This window comes from Cyprinus carpio, chromosome A2, assembly GCF_018340385.1.
Source record: "Cyprinus carpio isolate SPL01 chromosome A2, ASM1834038v1, whole genome shotgun sequence".
NCBI classification, from domain to species: domain Eukaryota; kingdom Metazoa; phylum Chordata; class Actinopteri; order Cypriniformes; family Cyprinidae; genus Cyprinus; species Cyprinus carpio.
Window position 1 is genome coordinate 22,188,316 of NC_056573.1, and position 21,465 is coordinate 22,209,780.

The following is a 21,465-nucleotide window of genomic DNA, read 5'->3' on the forward strand; positions in this document are numbered from 1 at the left end:
CAATCAAGCTTTTATTTTGATAAAAAAAAAAAAAAAAACAACACAGGGAGACTTTAAAGCTTCTCCTTTTTTGGTGACAGATGTTTAAACAATTCTCATTCCAGAACTTCGACAAGATGCTTTTGGTGTATGTTGCAACCCAAATGTACATTGTAAGTGACACAAACTCAGAGCAGATGCAGAGATGAGTTTGTGTGGAGCAGCATTTACTGCGAACCGAGCTGCTCTGAGACACTGAACGCACCGGATCATCAGCTGTAAAATGTAAAACAACATTCACTCTGAAGCATGCGGCACATGTGTATTTAATTTCTACAGAAAATACTGTCTCGCATAATCAATGCACTTAACTTAACTTTTTATTTCCAGTGTGACAAATGAACTAGCAGTATTATGGGCTCTTTCTTGGCTTATTAAGAAGTTGGGATTTTTAGACAAAATTGTTTAAAAAAATGCTAAATAATCATATTTATTTCTTAGAGGATAATTGTGAGGTCATGCAACAACAACATAAAATGTAATGTTGAAATGTTTGTTCTTTGTACATACAGTTTCACATTATTGTTACAAAATAGTATATACTACTCAGTAGTAAGCAGTACTCTAGTATTCCATTCCGAATGTTCTTTATAAAACATATCTCATTTTGAGGATGTCTATAAAATTTTGGCAAGTTTAGCTACTGTAACCTGAGCAATTTTGTCCCTAAAGTATGGCGGCGTTAGAAACACCTAATCAGAGCTCAATTCCAGCCTCAATGCCAGACAGCTTCTCTGAAATCTCTGGGAGTTTGATCTTCTCTCATGATGAGCTTACTAACCAGTTTGTAGTACATGAACACAGGCTGCGGAAGTTGACCATTTGAGTTCAGTCTAAATGATGGTTTACTTCACAAGAGACACGCAGAAAGCAGCTCCACTGCAGCAAAGCTAATCAGTGTTCATAAACTCAGACTATACAACAGCAGGGACTGGCATTGCTGTCGAGAACTGATGTAGAGTACATGCCATCTACCTAAGTGTTAGTTATCTTACACGTGAGTGATAGTGATAGAGACTAAGATGGCCAGGCAGACACACAGATGATAGACAGACAGACTGATAAATACATAGATTAATTGATTAAGGAAATATGCCCTAAATATGGTAAATCACACAGTTAATTCTACATGTATTAAATCAAAGCAACAGCAAATAACCGTAAAAGAGTGTCATGTTTATCTCTCATGGGCATGAGTAGTGTAAATTCTGCAATTAGGCATTGCAACGCAAAAGCGTCCAAACCCCTCATTTCAACATCCAGGTCACAGGCTTCCAGCCTGCAGCCAAATCAGACATGCTGAGTGCAGTTTTATCAGAGCAGGAGAAAGTCTAGCAAACTGCTCTGATGCTGGGACCCACGGCCTGCACCAACAAATTAGGACAAAACCCGAGAGGAGTTCACAACATTAGAGTGCACATATTGCAGTAAATACTGTACTTAGAATTGTATGTGATTCAGTATGCAGATCAAAATCTTTTGAATAGCATTATGCTACTTTGTCACATACAGGTACATCTCAAAAAATTTGAATATCAAGGAAAAGTTCTTTATTTTTTGTAATTTAAAAAAAAAAGCAAATTTCTTATTCTAGATTTGTTGCACACAAACTGAAATATTTCAAGATTTAAAAAAAAAAAAAAATTGTGATTGTTACGACTAGAATCTAGAATAAAAGAAAGTTTGCTTTTTTGAATTAAATTAAAGCTTTTCCATGATATTCAGATTTTTTTAGATGCACCTGTACTTTCAATTTGCATCTACTATAATTGTCTACTTAGAAATAAATGTAGTTGTTTTGCATTAATATTCATGTTTAACAGCAGAATTATTGTAAAACTACATTATTGATGATGAGTGATTTGCGGCAAGTAAATCACGCCAAAAAAAGCTAGGCAGGGAACACTGTCTCCCATGCAATTGTCAAAAAAATAAAAATTATAATAATAATAATTTAATAGTTTTTTACTTCAAATGAAAATTTGTAATGTTGTGATTCACCTCATAGACAGTTGTTTGGTTTTATAATGCTTTAACAAAGACTTATTTTTTTTAAATCCCAATGGGAAAAATGAATTGAAAAAAATATTTCCATAACCAAATATGCATACAATGTGCATACTATGAGCACTGTACACACCACATACTTTAAAGATAGAACAAGTATGGTATTATGCCATTTTGAACATACATACAAGTTGCTGTTGGTTGCTTTTTAATCTACATTCCAGATGGCTAGTATGATTCATTTAAGCCAGTTCTGTACAACCATATATATAAAAAAAAAAAGTGGTAGTAAGGTGAGAAATGTTTTTGAGTCTCCTAATTAACAATGGCTGTGGCAAAAGACAGTAGCACCTTCTTTGCATAAAGACACATTGTGATCTGGCCTTTACTCGAGGTGTTAGCCATAATGAATGACTCATAATCAATGACTCAAGTCTGGCCCCAAACTCGCACCATCGGTTAAGCTAGTGTTGCTGTGTTGGGTTAGTCTGGATTCTTGAGCAACTTTTGTGGTGGAATTAACCTACAAATGACTAAAGTTGTGGTCGCTGCATTGTTACTTCTAATTACTACTACTACTTAATTTACTCAAATTAAGTAGGGCTGATTTAAATTTAATGTTTTTTTTTTTAATTATTTTTATTATTTTCTGTGTGTGAAACATTAAGTTAGGTTGAAAAAAGTATAAGATGACCCTTTATAAACGACAATATCTGCCTGTTGGCTATCTTGGATATTATATTAAAGACCCCATGGAATCAAAAGTGGTGTTTTGTTGCTTTTAGGTACAGTCTGACAAGTGCAGTCACTAATTTTATTGACTGCTGATGGATTATTTGAAACAATCATGTTATTTCTGGATTTTTCTTCTTTTTAAAAAAAAGTTTGAGGTTAGTAAGATATTTTTAAAAGAAATCTCTTACACTTATTAGGGCTGCTTTTATTTGATCAAAAGTAAATTACAGTAAAAACAGTAATATTGTGAAATATAACAATTTAAACATAGCTATTTTCTATTACTTTAAAATATAATTCATTTGATACAGGAACTATTCGAGCCGTTCATGCCAGACTGGGGAAAGAAGTGTTGTAATAATGTAAAATATGTGAAAAATAATGTGTTTTGTAAAAGAGCATAATAGAACCCCTTTAAAAAGAAAATCTTACTGAGCCCAGACTTGGATATTGCTGTTATTTGTTTCCTCTTCCTGTTTTCGTCAGTGTTTTAATGAAACTTTTTAATGATCACCTTGACGCACATTGTTGTGAATCACTCGTCTTTGTTATTGTTGATTGGAGCATTTTCGTCAGTAGTTCCTTTGACGAGATGCATATTGGATAGGAGGAAGCATTTTAACATTCCATAATTAACACACTTCACCTTTAATGGGGAAGGATGAATAAATGACCTCATCACCTGTGCGCTTTCACAGACTGTTAGTTTGATAATTGCGTCTGCTATAGAATTTGGCAGCTCTCAGGTGCCGTAAAGGATCTTGATTCCCTGAGGGCTGAGTGCTGGTATGACAGCTGTTAGCACACTAGAAATGCTGCAGCTACAGAGTGTCATCATTATAGTCTGTCCACAATTCTGTGTTGGTTGCCTGCATACACATACACACACACATGCCCTTCGCTGCTGGACAGATGGTGGCTTTGAGCTCAGGGTCCTTGAAGGAGACATTCACGGCGGAGAAGAGAAAGAGCAGACAACGATATGAAGGCGAGAGCATGCTGTTACTAATGCCCCTGGAGGATGCTGGGAGTTTGTTAAAGTACTTTCTGGCTGCTAACAAGCAGGAGGAATATTCTAGGTCATAAAATTACACGTTTATGCAACCTCACATGCCCGGCTCTGCGCACGGTTAGATCAAATTAAGTAGCACTGATTTAAATTTAGTGGGGTTTTTTTTATTATTATTTTCTGTGTGTGAAACATTAAGTTAGGTTGAAAAAATTTTAATATGATGCTTTATAATAGACAGTATCTGCCTGTAGGCTATCTTGGATATTAAAAAAACCATGGAATCAAAAGTGGTTTTGTTGCTTTATAGGTAAATGGGTTTTTTTTAGCAGATGCTTTTATGCACTTCTTAAAAAAAGAGCCAACAATATCCATAGTATGTAATGACAAGTTATAGGCTAATTCTCTTTTAGCAGATATAATGCAACATATACAATTCACTAGCAAGCAGAAAGCCATGCTTTGTGACACAATTTAAGATTATTTCATTTAACATGGCAACCTGACTTTCTCACATATAAAATATTTTTGTCTTTCAAAATAAAAAACCTTACCCAACAAACTCTTTATCACAAGCACATATACACACACAAATCCCCTGCCAATTTGCAGCCAATTTTTATTTTTTTTGCAAGTTTCCTCAGCCGTCAGCAGTTCTTCTTCCAATTAAAGACAAAACAAAACACCTGAAAAAGTGCACCAAGAGAAGGGGTTCAGCCTAATACATATACTATCCACACTAAATAATCTGCACTATTTAGTATGCAAGACTAGGATTAGTCCAGCCTAAATCATACAGGTATGTTTAATGTTTCATTATGGATTTGTGCATGATTTTTAAGATTAAATATTTCCCACTATCCCTTGTGCTGTAGAAAAGGAGATTATGACTAGCATCGAAACATGTTTGTATGCAGTTTTTTTTTTTTTTTTTTTTTTTTTTTTTTTATAAGACAAATGTAATATTACACTAGTGTTCAAAAATTTGGGGTTGGGAGGATTTTTTTTTTTTTTTTTTTTTTTTTTTTTTAATGAATACTTTTATTTAGCAAGGATGCATTAAATTGACCGAAAGTGACTATGAAGTCATAAAGTTACAAAATAATTTTATTTAGAATAAATGATCTTTTGAACGTTCATCTAAGAATCTGTTGTCTAAGAATTCATCTAAAAATCTTGAAAAATGTATCATGGTTTCCACAAAAATATTAGACAGCACAACAAATATTAGACAGTTTTCAACATTTGTTATAGTACAAAATCAGCATATTAGTGGTTTCTGAAGGATCGTGTGACACTGAAGAGTAATGATGCTGAAAATTCAGCTTGAATTCCATTTTAAAATATATTAAAATTGCAAATTGTAATAATATTTTGCAGTATAAGTGTTTTTACGTTATTTTAAAATAAATGCAGCCTTGGTGGGCATAAGAGACCTTTTTTCAATACAAAAAAATAAATTCTGACAGACCTCAAACGTTTTAGAGGTTGTGTTATATGGCTGTCATCAGGTGTTTGTAGAAGCAACTTCGATTATAAAACTAATATTAATAACAGTATTCATTTTAAATCAAGGTATTAATTACAAGGTATACCACAGTATTCTTGGCCCTTGTTTCAGATGGCTATAAAACGAATATGAAGTAAAAAAAACAGATCATTTACAGCAGTGTGTAAATAATAATTCAGTGATCACTGTAGACAAAGACGTTTATAGTCATTGGTTTAAATGGCCTGCTTTTGAGTGTCTGTGATGATGGCTTTGGATGGAAACATGATTTAGTGAGCAGTTCACCATTAAACAGAGTGTTTTGATCTGAAGGTAAGGTGTAATTGTTGTAAGGCCCATATTGTGGGAAGTGTGTGATGCTGACATTATCCTATACAGTAAGTGGAGCGAGATAATTATTATAATGACAACAGTAATGCTGCCTGTGAGGTCAGAACCTGTGACATTGTCCTACTATTTTCATAGGATAATTTTGTGCTAGACAGAAACTGGAGCTTTAATTTGTAGAAGATTCTTTACCATAGTTTTCAAATCTCTTTGCTTGCTTTCAATTCATATGTGACGTGTTATGCAAGGTTTGAAGCCAAATGTGATTGGTTGACGTCATACCTGATGCAACAGATCTTGATGTGCCATATTTGAATTGAGTAAGACACAGCAGGAAGATTTAAAGTGAATCTTTACCCACGTTTTGGTCATATGGACTGCTTTAATGATACTTTTTTGTAATTTTTGGAAGAACCATAACTAATAGTTTGAGCACATTAATCTAGGATTAAGTTGTGATCAGGTAACTGAATAACATTAAACATAGTTTATTTCAAACTGAGAGAAAGAAAGTGTGACTTTCTCATTCTGTTGAAGTTCTCAGTGGAAGTTTCTCTTTCTGTTCTCTCTTCTCTCACACTCTCGGCGGATGTCATGTTGACACCTTGAGGAGTGAATTATTCATTTCTTCAGGCAGATGAAGAATGGGTGGCTGGGACATGTGATGCACTCACACTCATGCACACGCACTTACATACACAAACACTCAAACATGCTCATGGGGACATAAAGTATACTGTACATAAACTATTGTTCAAAAGTTCGGGGTCAGCAAGATTTTTTTCTTTTAAGAAATGAATATTTTATTTATCAAGGATGCATTAAATTGATCAAAAAGGACAGTATAGAAAATGTTGATATTTATTTGGAACTAATTCTTCTAGATATGATCAGATGATGCTGATGATAATGCAGGTAGCACTCATAATAATAATCATGATAATAATAATCAGATGTTTTGTTTTGCCCCACAGGTCAGTCGTGTTTTGAAACCTGGTGGCCGTTTCATCTCTGTCACATTTGCGCAGCCACATTTTCGTAAGAGACTCTACGCTCGAGCAGAGTACAACTGGTCTATCAAGCACTATCACTATGGCAGCAGCTTTCACTACTTCATGTATGTTCTCACCAAAGGGGAGGAGCTTAGCCCAGAGGACGCTGCATTGGAGAGGAGACTGCTCAAGGAAGCTGAGGCTCCACCCACCGATGTAAACTTTCAGGAAGTGGATTCTGAGGACTTCCTGAATAACATTGGATTATAGGGACATGTGCAGCATCTGTCAATCAAAAGACTGCTGACAGAAGTTGTACAGACATTTTTATTGTTTTGTTTTTTCTTATGCTCCAATCCTTTAAAGGAACACTTCACCCAAAAATTACACTTCAATTTTTTTTATGTTATTAATATTATTATTATTATTATTATTATTATTATTATTATTATCATTTCCTCTCCCTCAGGTTGTTCCAAATTCATTTGATTTAATTTCTTTCGTGGAACAAAAAAATTTTTGGTTGTTTTTGGAGCTAGACATGGCCCGTCTCTTTTCACTTTTCCATTCACTACTTATGTGTTCCAGGGAAGAAAGTAAGTCATAGAGGTTTGGAACAACATGAGGTTGGTGATGTTGAGTACAGTATTCCTCTGAAATTAGACAAAACACAGCAATTTCCCCTCTGAGATCCTGTAATATTTTCAAATGGCATGTTTGACTTTTATGCCACTCTATACTGGTTTAAAGTTGGTTCAATACTTGGACTTTTAGTATCTTTTATATTTAAAAAAAAAAAAATACATTTTACTATGCTTTTTTAGGATTCTTGATGTGAATTTGTACTCTGTTCTGCAGTTTCTCTCTCTCTTTCACTCTCTCTCTGGCCTATTTCTCTGTGCAGTTGTCTTGATTGGTATGACAAGGTTGAGTGCTTGACACCTGCACACTTGTGCAGAGACAAATCTGTCACAAATGCTTCTCAAACAAATAAACAGACAGACAGAAAACAAACAGCCCTGCTGTGTGCCAGAATATGACAGACGTGTCTGCACTCTTTTGGATGAGGAATGGCTGCAGTGAATCGGAGGAGGCCATTAATAAACCAGAAATCATTTATTTTTAATTTAGCTCTGGAATGTAATTACCGTCTATTTTTAAGACTTGAGGAAGGTGCCTGAATTTCTGATCAGCTTCCTGTGTGCCAGTGTGAACATTGATTGAAATGTTACACTGGGATTTTTATAGTAAATAGAGGAAAGTTATTCTTGGACCAGGAGAGACCAAAACCCATTTAAACCCACACTATGTTGTGGATGGTTGCCAAGGTGTTATGAGTTCTTTTTAGAATGCAAAAGTGTACCAATGTACATTAGTAGTGATTCATATATCAGTAGTTTCATGAATGTTTAGATCAGAGTTGAATGTGTCCAGATTGAATATGTTATCTGTGAAAGCTGATGATGTATCACAGGTCTTTCCCCTTCACTGAAGCACTAAGCAATGACGTCGGGGCAGGGATGGCATCAGATGGACGCTGGTGTCAGGTGAGCCACACATATCAGGTGTAGATTTATTCTGTGATCGTATCCTCACGACATGCTGTGTAACAGTTCTTCAGGAACCCAGTGCTGCCTAAACACCATAAAGCTGCTGCAGAGAACAGGAGACCTTGATTAGTCTAATGGCCGGTTATGTGTCGTTTACCCCCTCGCAGTGCAAACCCACATGCAAGCTATACTTTATACTGACCTTTAAAACCATGATATTCAATAATGCACTTTTGAGTAATTGACTGAGTAATTTCTGAAGTGAACTTGTGAGATATTTTCTGAGCTGGTGTCTTGTCTTGAAGAAGAACTGGAACAGTCCTTGTATGGTACTCAGCAAATTTAATTCTGCATGTCATGGACAGTTGTTGTTATATTGACAACAATTATACCTTGTTTGAAAGTAACAGGTGGATGCATGGATGGATAGATAGATAGATTAGATTGATGTGAGATAGATAGACAGATAGATAGATAGATAGATAGATAGATAGATAGATAGATAGATAGATAGATAGATAGATAGATAGATAGATAGATAGATAGATAGATAGGTTAAATTAACTGAAAGGGAATTAAATTCAAAGGGAACCTGTTCTTTAATGTTGAATTTTGCTCAGAGCTCATTTTGAATGGTTGTGAGTGGAGAAATTAGCTTTTTGGGTACAGATGGTGTAGTTACGACATCTACCAGCGAGGCTAGCCAGACCAGGTTAACCTGCCAAATATTGACCCCTGTGGTGCATCCCTGCCTCTAGTGTACAAACAGATTGTTTTCATTAGTCACTGTGCACACAAGAAAAGAATCAGAAATGATCATTTGACCCTTCAATATCATTTATCAAAGACTGAGATCTGCCTGTTCATCAAAGCTCATGTTTCTGTAGGGACAAATGCTTGCTGTTGTTCAGCAGGGGGAGGGGTCAGGACACACCATTACATCATCAACCAGCAGCAGCAGCAACAACAACAACAACATAGGCCGTGGTATTGATGGCAGACACACAAACCCCTGCTCACAGCCAGCCAGCTCCACTGACAACACTAGGGTTAACATTGCACTAAGCTACATTACGGACAGAGGTGTGTGTGTGTGTGTGTGTGTGTGTGTGTGTGTGTTTGGTCATGAGTGCTCATAGCAGGGACATTTTTGATGTAGAGGGCAGCACTTCAAAACCTTACTGATTGATTTCATTCTTTTAATAAAAACTGTTTACCTAACTCTATTTTTCCTCTGTGAAGTATCTCTCCATTATGTGCAGGGTTATGTTATGAGCTGAAAAAAATCTAAATTGAATTGTAATGTAGGTTTAAACCAAGGTGTTTTTTTTTAAGTAGCCCAAGCCGATCTCTAGAGAGCTGTGTAAGCAATATAATGCTGATATATATGTATGATTTAAAGGGGTGCTATTATGCGTTTTCACTTTTTCAACTTTAGACCAATATTTACAATGAAGCTCTTAGCAGGCGGCTATGGTAAGCGGCATGACATTTCCCGGGCAGGCGCAGAGTCCTGCCAATCACAACACAGACTGTCCCAGCTAACCAATCACAGCGCATTTCGTATTTCAAAAGGCTGGCCTTCATTTGATACAGGAACTATTCCAGCCGTTCATGCCAGACTGAGCAGAGAGGTGTTGTAATGTAAAATATGTGAAAAATAATGTGTTTTTCGAACAATCTAGTATGAGAGCCTGTTCTAGTACATCCCCAAAACAAAATCAAGACCTTGTAAAAGACCATTATAGGACCTCTTTAATGATAACACAACATGAATGTTTACAAATTTGCAGTATGTAATATTTACAACTTTATTATACTTTACATTATTTTCTCAAAATTAATTTTGGCACTGACATAAGGGTGAACTACAGCATGGATAAAAGTCTCTGATGATGCATATTATAAATATTTTCAAATAGTGCCATTTTTAAATATGGTAAATATGATATATTAGTCTGTAACTGAATATTGGTAGTTTTTTTATTTTTTTTTATTTTTTATTTTTTTGTTTAAGTCAACTTGTTTACTTTTAATGTGTTTTTGGTTTGCACATGTTGTTCTGGGTCTGGTTTTGAATGGATGGATGAATTGATTTTGGATGTATGGATTGGTTTTGGATGAATCTGTAGTTTGCTTGTGTTGTGAATGCCAACCTAAAACTCCAGCAATGCATTATCTGTGTTGTAATTTTAATCCAATACATTTCTCTTTCTGTCATTTCCAATTCAGCTTCCTGTGATGTGGCCAATTCAATTTAAATTCAATTGCTGTATATTCAAGATAGTGGGGATTTCAGGTAATTCCTGGTATGTTCACAGGTTTCTCTTTAATTGCATAGTGGCACAACATATAAAGTTATTTTATGAGCTGCAGATTCTGAAATATCATTCTTATGCCTATTCCATGAGCTAGTCCTAAACTCAAAGTGAAATTTTAGGATGATCATAAGAATGTGAAGTCCCAAACCAATCCCTAAACCCAATACTAAAACATGATTGGTTGACACGAATGTTGTACTACAACCAACCAGGATGTATATCCAGAATCTGGTTTGCAACATTTCCAGATGCCATTCGATCATCTTTTGCTCATCAATTCCAGTTGTCTCTCTACAATGCCTTTTAAAAGTAGAAAATGTCCAAAGTATGAGTATTTGGTTTTGCTGTATGACAGTGAAATCAATTTCTGTGTGGCTGAATATGAATCTGTGCATATTTTGTACGAGCCAGTTCAAACACTTATGCTTTGACTCACAGTGGCTTTAAATGACTACTGCAAAAAAAAAAAAAAAAAAAAAAAAAAAAAATATATATATATATATATATATATATAATTTTACACACATTTAAAAACTTTTTGGAAAAAAATTATTATAATTATATATATATATATATATATATATATATTATCTCTAATGAGGGAGATCAGTAACACCAACCAAGAGCCACAAGCTGGGATGAATGAAGGACAATGCATTTAAATAAAGTGTCTTTGTCACTTTTTCGCTTTTCATTTTTTCCGGCAGAGAGCTCATTATTTTAGAATCTTAGAATGTCATCTCTCCCTCTTTCTTCCTTTATCACGCTGTCATTGTTTGCTGAGAGCTGGGCTTTCCATATTGGGTCAGGCCACAGTGTCGCTCAGTCACTCCAGAGCTGCCGCGGGCCGCCTGTCTGTTCAGATAGTGTATCAGTAATCTCCAGCTCTGAGCAGCCTGTGTGAAGCGGTAAGGATTCCCCTGGGCATTGGGGCCATACAGGAACACTGCAACAGCCATGAAGGTGTATTAATAGACTGAGATGGTGAAGCTGAGTGTCCTTGACTGCGCTTGAGTGACTGTCTGATGGACTTTCTGCTGTGTGAGGACCTCGTTGAGCCTTGAGAATAAACATGCACAGATGATGGGAGTCTGTGGTAAACGCTGAGGTTAAACTGCGATTGATCATCTGAAAATCATTTGGGAATTTTAGTGGCCAAACTTGAGCTTGGGTCAACTGGAGTTATGGACGTTATCAGGATTGGAGATTTCCAGATGGATCCTGAGCCTCATTGCACACATCGGACAGCTGACCCAAAGGCCACTCATGGGCACATGACGGCACAGATCACGGATAAAAGCCATTGATTCTCTTTCGGTTGAAATGCACACATTGTATCGGAGGTGTGTGTCTGACTGTGTGTGAAGAAAAACATCAATATTGCTGTAAAATGTTCGGTGTAAACAGAAAGCAGCATATGGCTTTATCCAAGCTGTGTAGAAACAATATTCAGATTAAATGAACAACCTTTATTCGAAAAAGAATCTGAAATCACAACTAACATTCTGAGTGTGTTTTTACTTGGTCTGGCCAGCATGATTTTAAGGTGTCACATCTTCTATTAAAGGGAAAGTTCACTTCAAAATTAACCTTCTGCTCTCGTTTACTCACCATCATTTCAGTCCAAACCTGAAGAGAAGAATATATTTGGAAGAATGTTGGAGTTCAAACTACATTGGACCCAACTGACTTTCTTCATGATCAAAAAATAAATAAATAAATCAAAAATAAATATATAAACTATCTTCTTTTGTGTGGCACATAAGAAAGAAACTGATACAGGTTTGAAATGATATGAGGGTCAATATTGTTGTGAAATCTAACTGCATCAGATGGTTCAGTGTTCACTGTAAACAGGAAACAGGATGTGACATCATACAAGCTGTGTGAAAGCAATATTCAACATAAATGAACAACTTTGCCACAGAAAACAGTCTGAAATGACCACTAACATTGTGATTTTTTTTTTATGTGGTCTGAACAGTCTGCCATCATTTACTCACCCTCATGTCATTCCAAACCTGTGTTACCTACTTTCTTTTGCAAAACATGAAAAGAAACAAGATATTTTGAAGAATGTTGCGGTTCCAAACAACTTTGGACACAAAGCTGTTTTGACTTTCATTTTGTGTACAAAAAATCCACTTTTTTTTTGTCTTTTACAGCATTGGTGTAAACAGGAATTAGCCTGTGTTGCTCTGTCCAAGCTGTGTGGAAGCATCAATCAGCTTAAATGACCAGCCTTGCCAAAAATAAAAATACCACTATCACTGTTATTTTTCTCCTGGTCATGTTTTTAAGGTGCCACATCATCATAGATTAAAGGTATGACCTTCTTTCTTATGCAGAACATAAAAAGAAGATATTTTGAAGATTGCTGGGGTCCAAACAAAATTGGACCCAAATAACTTTCATTGTATGAACCAAACAAAAAACACTTTTATTGTGTTTCACAGAAGAAAGTCATACAGGTTTGGCACAACATGAAGGTGATTCAATGGTGGCTGAATTTTCTGAGTCACATCTTACAATATTGACCCTATTGTTGAGCTGAATTGATTCAATACTGAACTGAGTCGAAATGAATAATGATACTGCTGACTTTTGTAGAACTGCTTATAGTGGAATTGAACTCAAATTGATGAACTTGATCTTGAATTCTCTTGAGCTAAATCATGAAACTGTTGTCTTTAAGAGCTGCTTTATGGCACAGTCTGAATCTCCATAGTCAAGTTTCCATAATCGATTCTGCTATTTTCCTGCTTGTCTTTGTGGATCTGCTTTAACAATCCTAATTGTAAAAGGACTACAGAAATAAAGATGAATTGACTTTTAATTTTGGGATGTACTATCCCTTTCAAGAAAACAGTCAAATTATTTCAAGACCTAAATTTCATCTTCCAATCTCTATTTTATATTGATGTGCAGAAGATCTTCAAGTAAATGTAGAAGCACAGCTCAAATCTCCCTGTCATGATTGTGAGCTTAGTGTGATAAGATGCAACCATTCTGACATGAATTATATGGAAACATTAATATTTCATTAGACAAAAACAGCTTGATCTAGCATTTTAAACCGCTGGGGATATTTTTAAATGTGACCATACTTGTTTCATCATTTGATGGATAGTATTTTTGCCTTGTTTATTAGTAGGCCTGTCTCTAAATGCAGATGGGTTCACCAGCAGGCTGTGGGTGTGTTGTGATGACCTCAAAATCAATATTTGCATCAGACTTGTTGACTTCTTTGTTATGCAGTCAAATGACAACAGAAATGCACATCTATATGTTCTTCCACCATTTATTAGTTCACCAAATACAGTGAAAATGGTATTATAATATGCAATGATTCATTCTTAGAATGTCATGACATTTTTGTTGCTTTTTTGCTTAATAAAACGATGTTCCGTTATTGAAAAGTATTAAGGTTTCATGCACAACAAACCATAGTCAGTTTCTTTAGAATAATGGTACAAAACAAAGCAAAAAAATTCAAACAAAATCAACAGAAGAAACGTAATGTCCAAAAACCTGTCAAATAACAAGTTATCTTAAGATATTCGTAAAAAGTGCAGTACATTTCTAATATCGCCATTTTTCTAACAAATTCATTAACAATGCTCAAGTCACAGTTTACGATTTCCATAACAGTAGTTGAACATGGATGTGTGTGTTCAAAAAACCAGAGAAGCATTCATTCATCAAGGTTTTTTTAAAAAAAAAAACATTCCAACCCAACTGAATTAAACTGTTGTCCCCATCTAAAGATTTTTCTCTGAAATATAAACATCATTGTTGATGAATCTTTAAGACGACATACTAGAATATCATTTTAAATAACAAATATTTAGATATAAAAATACAAATATGACTTTTTTTAAAAAGAAGCGTGCCAGGGTAAGATTCATGGTGGCACCTCTGTTGGCACCAGAGTGAAAGTTCATGCAAAGAGATGGACACGACAAAAGAAATGTGAGGAGCTGATGAAAAAAAAAAATCAAAAACTTAGGCTTGGAAGAAATCGAGATGCATTCATGTTGGGTTAATTACAAGAGTTGGTAATGCACAATGTTCCTCTGTGCTTGTACTGATGATGTGAATCCGTGGCGCAGGTGCGCAAATCAGCTGCAGTGAAGAGCAAAACAATAGATCACCAAACGACGCTTTAAAGACTACACGCTTCAACACCTGTGGGCATGTGTATGATAATCTCTGAAAAAAAATATGACGCAAAATAGCGAGAGAAAATATTCACATTGCACCATCCGTATATATAGTTCATTTATCATTATGGGAGCTTAATGTCTTTGTGTGTGTTAAATCTAAAATGTCTCTAAAAGCAGCAGTCGGATTGAAGTCGACGCTCAAGGCAGATCCATGTGTGCGTGTGTGTGTTTGTGTGTTAAGGGGTAGGTCTTCGAGCTAAGATACTGTACATCTATAGTAACAGCGTAAGATGCGGTTCAGTCTTCGGTTGAACTTTGTTTTGTTTACTGCGCATTTGGAAGATGATGGTCGTGGAATAATAATGGCAAATCAATCCATCCTTATTCACAGAGCCACAGCCTCAACATCTCCGACATCTTCCTCAAAGCTTCCATTCGGGTTGTCGTTTATATTGGAGAATTGCCAGCAAACCCCAAAGGAAATTCCGTCTCTCCCTTCTTTAATTCTCCTTTTCCCCTTTTTAGTTTAGTCTCCTCGTGGTTCGAGCGTCGTGCCACCGTCTCTCCATCTCTTTGCAATCTTCTTCACATGCACAACCGACAAGTGCTTCGAATCGGTGATAAAAATTGAAATGTCTGCCAGGCATCGCGCGGGTTTACACGCCCGGTGATGATTTGTCGGTCATGCCTTTTAGCACCTCATCTATTCGGTCGTCCTCGATGACCACTGGAAAGAAGAAGACAAGACAGCTGAGGTCAAGACTTCGGCAATCTACCATGTGTGGTCTGTGCGCTTTGAAACTGCGCAACAATACGCAACACACCACAAACGCATTCAAATGATCAAAATGCACATTAAATGCGTAACAATATCACCATCAAGGCCATTCCTCAGTCGGGTTGGATGAAATAGCCTATTATTGACATATTGAGGAAGACCGGTGACCGAGGAAATTTTTACAAATGTCAAACTGTCATAAGGTCAAAATATTCTCCAATCGTTAAAATTGCATTTAAATGGATAAATCACTTGAAAATTAAAATTCCGACTTTTACTCGTCTTTACGTAGGCCTATTTCCAAAACCATATGGCTTTCTTTTATGAAATGTTATGAACTGACAGGCTCGGTCACCATCACTTTTATTGCTTTTTTATTTTTATTTTTTCGTGCAATGAAAGTGAACGGTGACCGAGGCTGTCATTCTCCATAAATCTCCTTGTGTGGTGCACAGAAGAAAAGGTGAGTGAAAACTATAGTCTCTATTCCTTTAACTTCAGTAAGTTATCTTGAATCAGGAAAACATTCTCACCTCTCTTAGCTCTGCCGATCTGTCCAAGTTTTGGAGGTCTTTTCGCCTGCGACGCTCCGAAGAACGAGTTGGTGTCCTGCAGCCCGCAGCTGAAGGACATCTGACTGACATCGTTGTCCGCTCCGTATCCGCTCATTTTCCCCTCTCCGTACGGCAGAACCTCGGACATGACTGTTGAAGGACGGGCTCGCGACTCAGAAGGCGCTAATGAACTGATATAAATAGGCAGCTACGGTGGATGTGGCAACTATCCCCGCAAAACAAGTGCACTTATGTTTTTTGTTGTTGTTGTTTTTGCGTAGATATCCCCGCGCGTAAATGTCAGACCCCTCGCACCGCCAACTTCCAAATGGATTGGAGTGCTCGGTGCAGAATGAGAGAGCGAGCGCGAGCGAGAGAGAGAGTGCGCGGCTGAGTGTACGACTACATCAGCGGTCGGGTTAGTCTGCTGTAAGATACGGGAGAACCCGCGATCATAAAGGAAACCCGGGCGGAACAGTGAAGTCATCCATCCGGGCGTGTGCGTTTAGGAGAGAGAGAGAGCTAGAGAGAAAAAAAAAAGATGGGGACTCCAAGAGGTGCAAGGGTGGCCCCATCAGGCGAAAGCTGAAAACGGCGAGAAGAAACACTGACCGGCGCTCTGCAGTATATATGTATTACATATAGTACATATATTATATGTGATGCACGGTGTGCGCAGGGGTCTTTGGAAAGCCTGTGGTTTGGAAGCTAAAAGAGAAAGATAAAAGATAGCAAAATATAACTACCTGGTTTATGGAGCTCACCTGAATCTCAACAACTCTGTACTGCAACCTGCATTGTGCCGTTACATTTGCTGCATAGCTATGTGGATATTTGTTCAGATTTGGGCACTTTTTTTGTCCTGAGGTTAATTTTTATTTAAATATAATATTTTGTAGATTTTATTTTTATCTGCCATAACGTCTATAGTCTTTTAACATGCATTTAGATTCACTTAAAATGTAAATTCTGTCATTTGCTGAACTTTGGCCTTTTTTTTTTTTTTTTTTTTTTGGTCCTGGAGGTTGATTTTTATTGATATATAATATTTTGGATATATATATATATATATATATATATATATATATATATATATATATATATATATATATATATATATAATATATAGTATATTTATCTGCCCTAACATCCTGCGTTTAACATGCATTTAAATTGATAGGCTAATTCACTCAAAATTCAAATTCTTTCATTTAGCCTACTCGCCTTTAAGTTTTTCAAAATATAATTATTTATTAAAAAAGTTTTTTCTCTCTAAAATATATGTATATATTTTTTGTTAAAGGTCACATTAAAGCTAGTGAATGTTTCTTATTTATTTTTGTAGCTATTTTTTATTCATATTAAAACAAAAATTTAATCAAACATTAATAATTTCAATATAAGGCTAATTTTGTGAAAATGATTTAAAGATTTAATTTCCACCATAATAAATAATTTTGCCCCAGATAAAGGCTTTGCAACCGTATAACAACCATGTCAGTGAAGAACATCACAAAATAAATACAAAGGGTATTTTTTCAGCAGATGCAAAAAGTGTGAAAATAGCCTATTGTTTGAGTGTCCATTTAGCATATAAACTACTGTGAAATTAAGGACCGTTCACACGAAAGACGATAACTATAACTATAAAGTTTTAATAGTCATTCTAATTCTAAGAGAACAGGGAAGTCCACACCACAGCTATGATAAAGCTTGTAATAAACACAGCGTTATTGTCCGCTGGTTAGGACGCTATTATCAGTCTCGGAGTGAACGGACATTTAGCTTTGGTGAGACAAATAAGTTAATAAGTAGCATATCTACATTTTATTCCATAAATGTTTAAAAGTATGATTTTCAACGTGTTAATTGTCTACTAGTTGGTCACATTAATAAATAACCCACCCAAAGCAGTTTATACCTAACATAGTTTTGTCTTCGTTTTGCGCACCATGGCTGCAAAGTGTAACTTGAATTAACTTAATTTTGTTATGTTGGAAATTGTAATGACCATTGTCTTCCGGTTCCCGCTAAGTGGAGGTTAAGAAGAATGTGGAAAAGGCTTTGTAACTATCAGTTGTTGTGATTCACTCACCGGTGTACCGGGGAAATGTCACCGTAACACGCCAGTGCTGCTGTACAGGCGTCATAAGCGTGCGTCACGTTCAGCGTCGTCTGTCCTCGGTCTCCAGATGCCGGAAGCTGTTCGTCACCGTGGAGCCACCTGTTGTCTTTCCGATCCTTCTTTTGAATTAATTATGTTTGAATGAAGCTAAGTAGAGGTTTACGGTAATGATGCACCTGGCTGGCTTGAATATTATCTCTCTCTCTTTCTATAGTAAGAGACATAGCTACTTCAGCACCTTGGATAGAGCTCACAAAAGAGCTCTAAACTGATCTTTCAATGATTTTTGGATTATGTATGCATATTTTACTCTTTAAATACGAGTGCAAACCATATAAAATAAAGCTCTAACCTACTGTATCCCCTGCAGCATTACAACTAGTGAGCAGTGAGCATAGGCTTTTTTATGTGAATCAACTCAAGCATTAGATTGCTGGTATGGCAACAATCCTCAGAAGACTGCAGTTCTCAAAGCTCATTTTCATATCTTCACTGTCCTCCAGAGCAAAAGGATTTTCATAGTCTGTGCCACTTGACTGCTCGAGTAAATGAATGAATGACAGTAGGCCAATCCATACTGACAGGTCATTAGAAAACCACAGTGGTCTGGGCTCTGAAATAAACCATTTTTAGGGATTTATGGAAAACACCAGAGCTTCACTGTGGAGCTTTACTGAACTCAAGCTTTTCAGCGATTCATATAAGACATTTGAGTTTGTGACAAACAGTTATAGCCATATTTTTTCCTCTGTTACAAACTATGTGATTTTTTATTGTGACCTCAGATTTAGCCCATGTGTACCAAGTTTGGTGAAAATTTCTCATTCTCTTAAAAAATCTTTTTGTAAAAGTGGCCCCATTCCATTTGAATGTTTTGGCATCCTTTCGTGAACGTGAGTTGAAAATACAATTGATATTCACTTTCCAGAGAATCTTTCTGCACTGGTTTGGCTCTGATCAGGCGAAAAAAATGGGTTTTGCAAAAAATCCAGAATGTTGGACAAATGTTCGGGACTGAAACAAAATTTAACCTTTTCTTTGATCAGAGCCATTGTTTTAGCCAACAGTTAATTTCCAGTTTAATAATTTTCTTCTTGTCACTACAGCAATGTATTTTAGTGAAATAATCAGACCAGGCTTAAATTAATGAGAAGAAAAATCTATCACTTTCTTTCTTTCTTTCTTTCTTTCTTTCTTTCTTTCTTTCTTTCTTTCTTTCTTTCTTTCTTTCTTTCTTTCTTTCTTTCTTTCTCTCGCTCTGTCTCTTTGTTTTTCAGTCTAGCATCCTTGTTGCCCTCTCTCAGGTCTTGTGTTCTGTCACAGAAGTTTGCCGTGTGTGAAAGTGTCCTCTGGGAGAGTGTTTGCGGTCACACTGGCCTCTGCTGACTCATGTGCTGTAATTGCTGACTCACTCTCTATCCAGCATTAGAAAAAACACAAGATCACAAAAACCTGAGTAAAATGAAAAAATGAGAACAGAAATTGCATAGTTTTCAGGGGAGGGCGATGAAATGTGCAGATGCAGTTTATATGTGAGATATGTGTGCCTTCTTTTCACTTGAAAGGTCAGCAAGCATCTGGTTAGCAAAAATTATTCATTTTTCATTTGTCATTTCCACCACAATAAATAATTTTGCAACTAACACGCCTAAAATAAGATGAGTGATGAGTAAAGAAAGTCCATCATTTACAATTAAGCTGCAATTTGCAAATGTATGCCTAAAGTTTGAAAATATTATAAAAAAATTACCAGATATAATTTGGCATATTTAGCATAGCTATAAATGAAATGTATGAAATTAAATGTTATATTTTGTTTGACTTAAAATAAAATAAAAATCATCAAATATTTGTTGAAAAAGGTTTCCAAGGAAACTCTTGTGACTCTTTGAAAAAAAGCTTAAAATCCCTCGAACATAACAGTGCCTGTAGTTAAAGAAACACCTGTAAAGCTAAGTGAGAACAACAGCACCTTCTTCTTTGCCACTTCGGCTCTGCTGGGTCAAATGTGAGATGTTGGCTCCTGTGCAGAAGTTCAGGATGGCAGTGTAATTGGCACCCACTGATGAGTGTCTATGAACATTTGTTGGCCAGTTCACTGTATATTCACACACACCCACACATTCTTTCCTCTGAAGCATTAAATCAAAAAACACTAAAGCAGGAACACAATACTGACAGCCTGTTTAAGCCTGCAGCACAGGAGCAGGTTGATGGTCTCTGAGATGAGAGCGTACGCAGATGAGGCACAGGCCATGGGCACGTTACAAACAGCTGCACGCTGAGATGCATAAGGAGTATGTGGCTTGGGAAACGCCAGCATGTTGTTTTTTTTTACTTAATGTGAAATTCTCTCTGACCTTTTTTGCTCCTGTCACATACATAGCAGCACATGTCTTTATGTTTGTGCTGTTGTTGTTCTTATCATGTCAATAATTTTATTTAATGTAGTTTCCACATCATGACAGATTTCACTTACAAAAAAGAAGCATTAAAGTGTTTTTTGAACACTACTATATGCTATCTTTGTAGTGCCCTGGAAATATCATGGTATGTGAAGTGTTAATAATGGTGTATATAAAATACCATCCAATACTGCATATAAATTATTATTGGATGGTATTTCATATACACCATTATTGACACTTCACATACCATGATATTTCCATAAAATATCCGTGATATCATATGGTATACATATATAAGACATTCCTTGAAATTTTGATTTTAATACTTTGTTTTCATTTTAATTGTATTTTAAGTTAAAGTAGTTTTGTTATGTGCATTTTTATTTATATTTTTAATCTACATTTATTTTAAATAACCAAAAAGTTTTAAAAGATTTTAGTGAACAATAACAACACTGCAATATACCATACCATGTTATATATAAAAGTATTTTTTTTTTATTCATACAAGATAGTAGTCATACAAGTCAGTTTAATATAATTTAAGTTGAGATGACTTGTACAGCCTATTTGATTATACTTAAAATTTAAGGCAGCAACTGAACTTAAGTTTTTAAGTTGAAGGGCAAGAAGCAGTGGATGAAAATAAAAAATTAAAGTGAATTAATTAAAAAATCATTAGTGCAAGAGATGCACTGATTCATGCAAATATATTTCCTTCACTTTTCCAGAGTCTGGCCCTCCTTTGCTCTCTAGTGGTTTAAAGTAAAATGACAAGCATTACTGGTTAATGCAGCATCAACAGAAGTTCAGCTTGACCTTGGCGAAAAAGTTTTTCTTCAAATATTTATGCATCTGCATCTCATTTGCTTATATTTAAGAGAAAAAAGTCAGAAGGAATGGGGAAGGTTGTTGTGGGTAATTTACAGAAGTTAACTTGTATC

General features: G+C 35.9%; 2 protein-coding genes across 2 annotated transcripts in view; one reads left to right on the plus strand and one right to left on the minus strand.

Moving 5' to 3' along the window:
* The window catches only part of LOC122149281 (EEF1A lysine methyltransferase 4-like), a 52,997-nt gene extending 45,338 nt beyond the window's left edge, over positions 1-7,659 (plus strand). Inside the window, 1 exon segment of the mRNA XM_042778824.1 lies at positions 6,602-7,659. Within this exon segment, the coding sequence (XP_042634758.1) occupies positions 6,602-6,889 (288 nt within the window). The 3' untranslated portion in view covers positions 6,890-7,659.
* Positions 7,660-13,775: 6,116 nt separating this feature from the next.
* LOC109063678 (calcium/calmodulin-dependent protein kinase II inhibitor 2-like) lies at positions 13,776-16,445 on the minus strand. Its single transcript, XM_019080716.2, has 2 exons — positions 15,968-16,445; positions 13,776-15,383 (listed from the first exon to the last, which is right to left on the minus strand). The coding sequence occupies exons 1-2, from the start codon at positions 16,134-16,136 to the stop codon at positions 15,313-15,315; spliced, it is 240 nt and encodes a 79-aa protein (XP_018936261.1). The 5' UTR covers positions 16,137-16,445; the 3' UTR covers positions 13,776-15,312.
* Between the last annotated feature and the right edge of the window lie 5,020 nt (positions 16,446-21,465).

Excerpts from the sequence above, each read along its gene's own strand:
- LOC109063678 (XM_019080716.2), bottom strand. The coding sequence starts at position 16,136 with ATGTCCGAGGTTCTGCCGTACGGAGAGGGGAAAATGAGCGGATACGGA. Across the intron at positions 15,384-15,967 it reads GATCGGCAGAGCTAAGAGAG|TGGTCATCGAGGACGACCGA; the intron begins GTGAGAATGTTT and ends TCTTCTTTCCAG.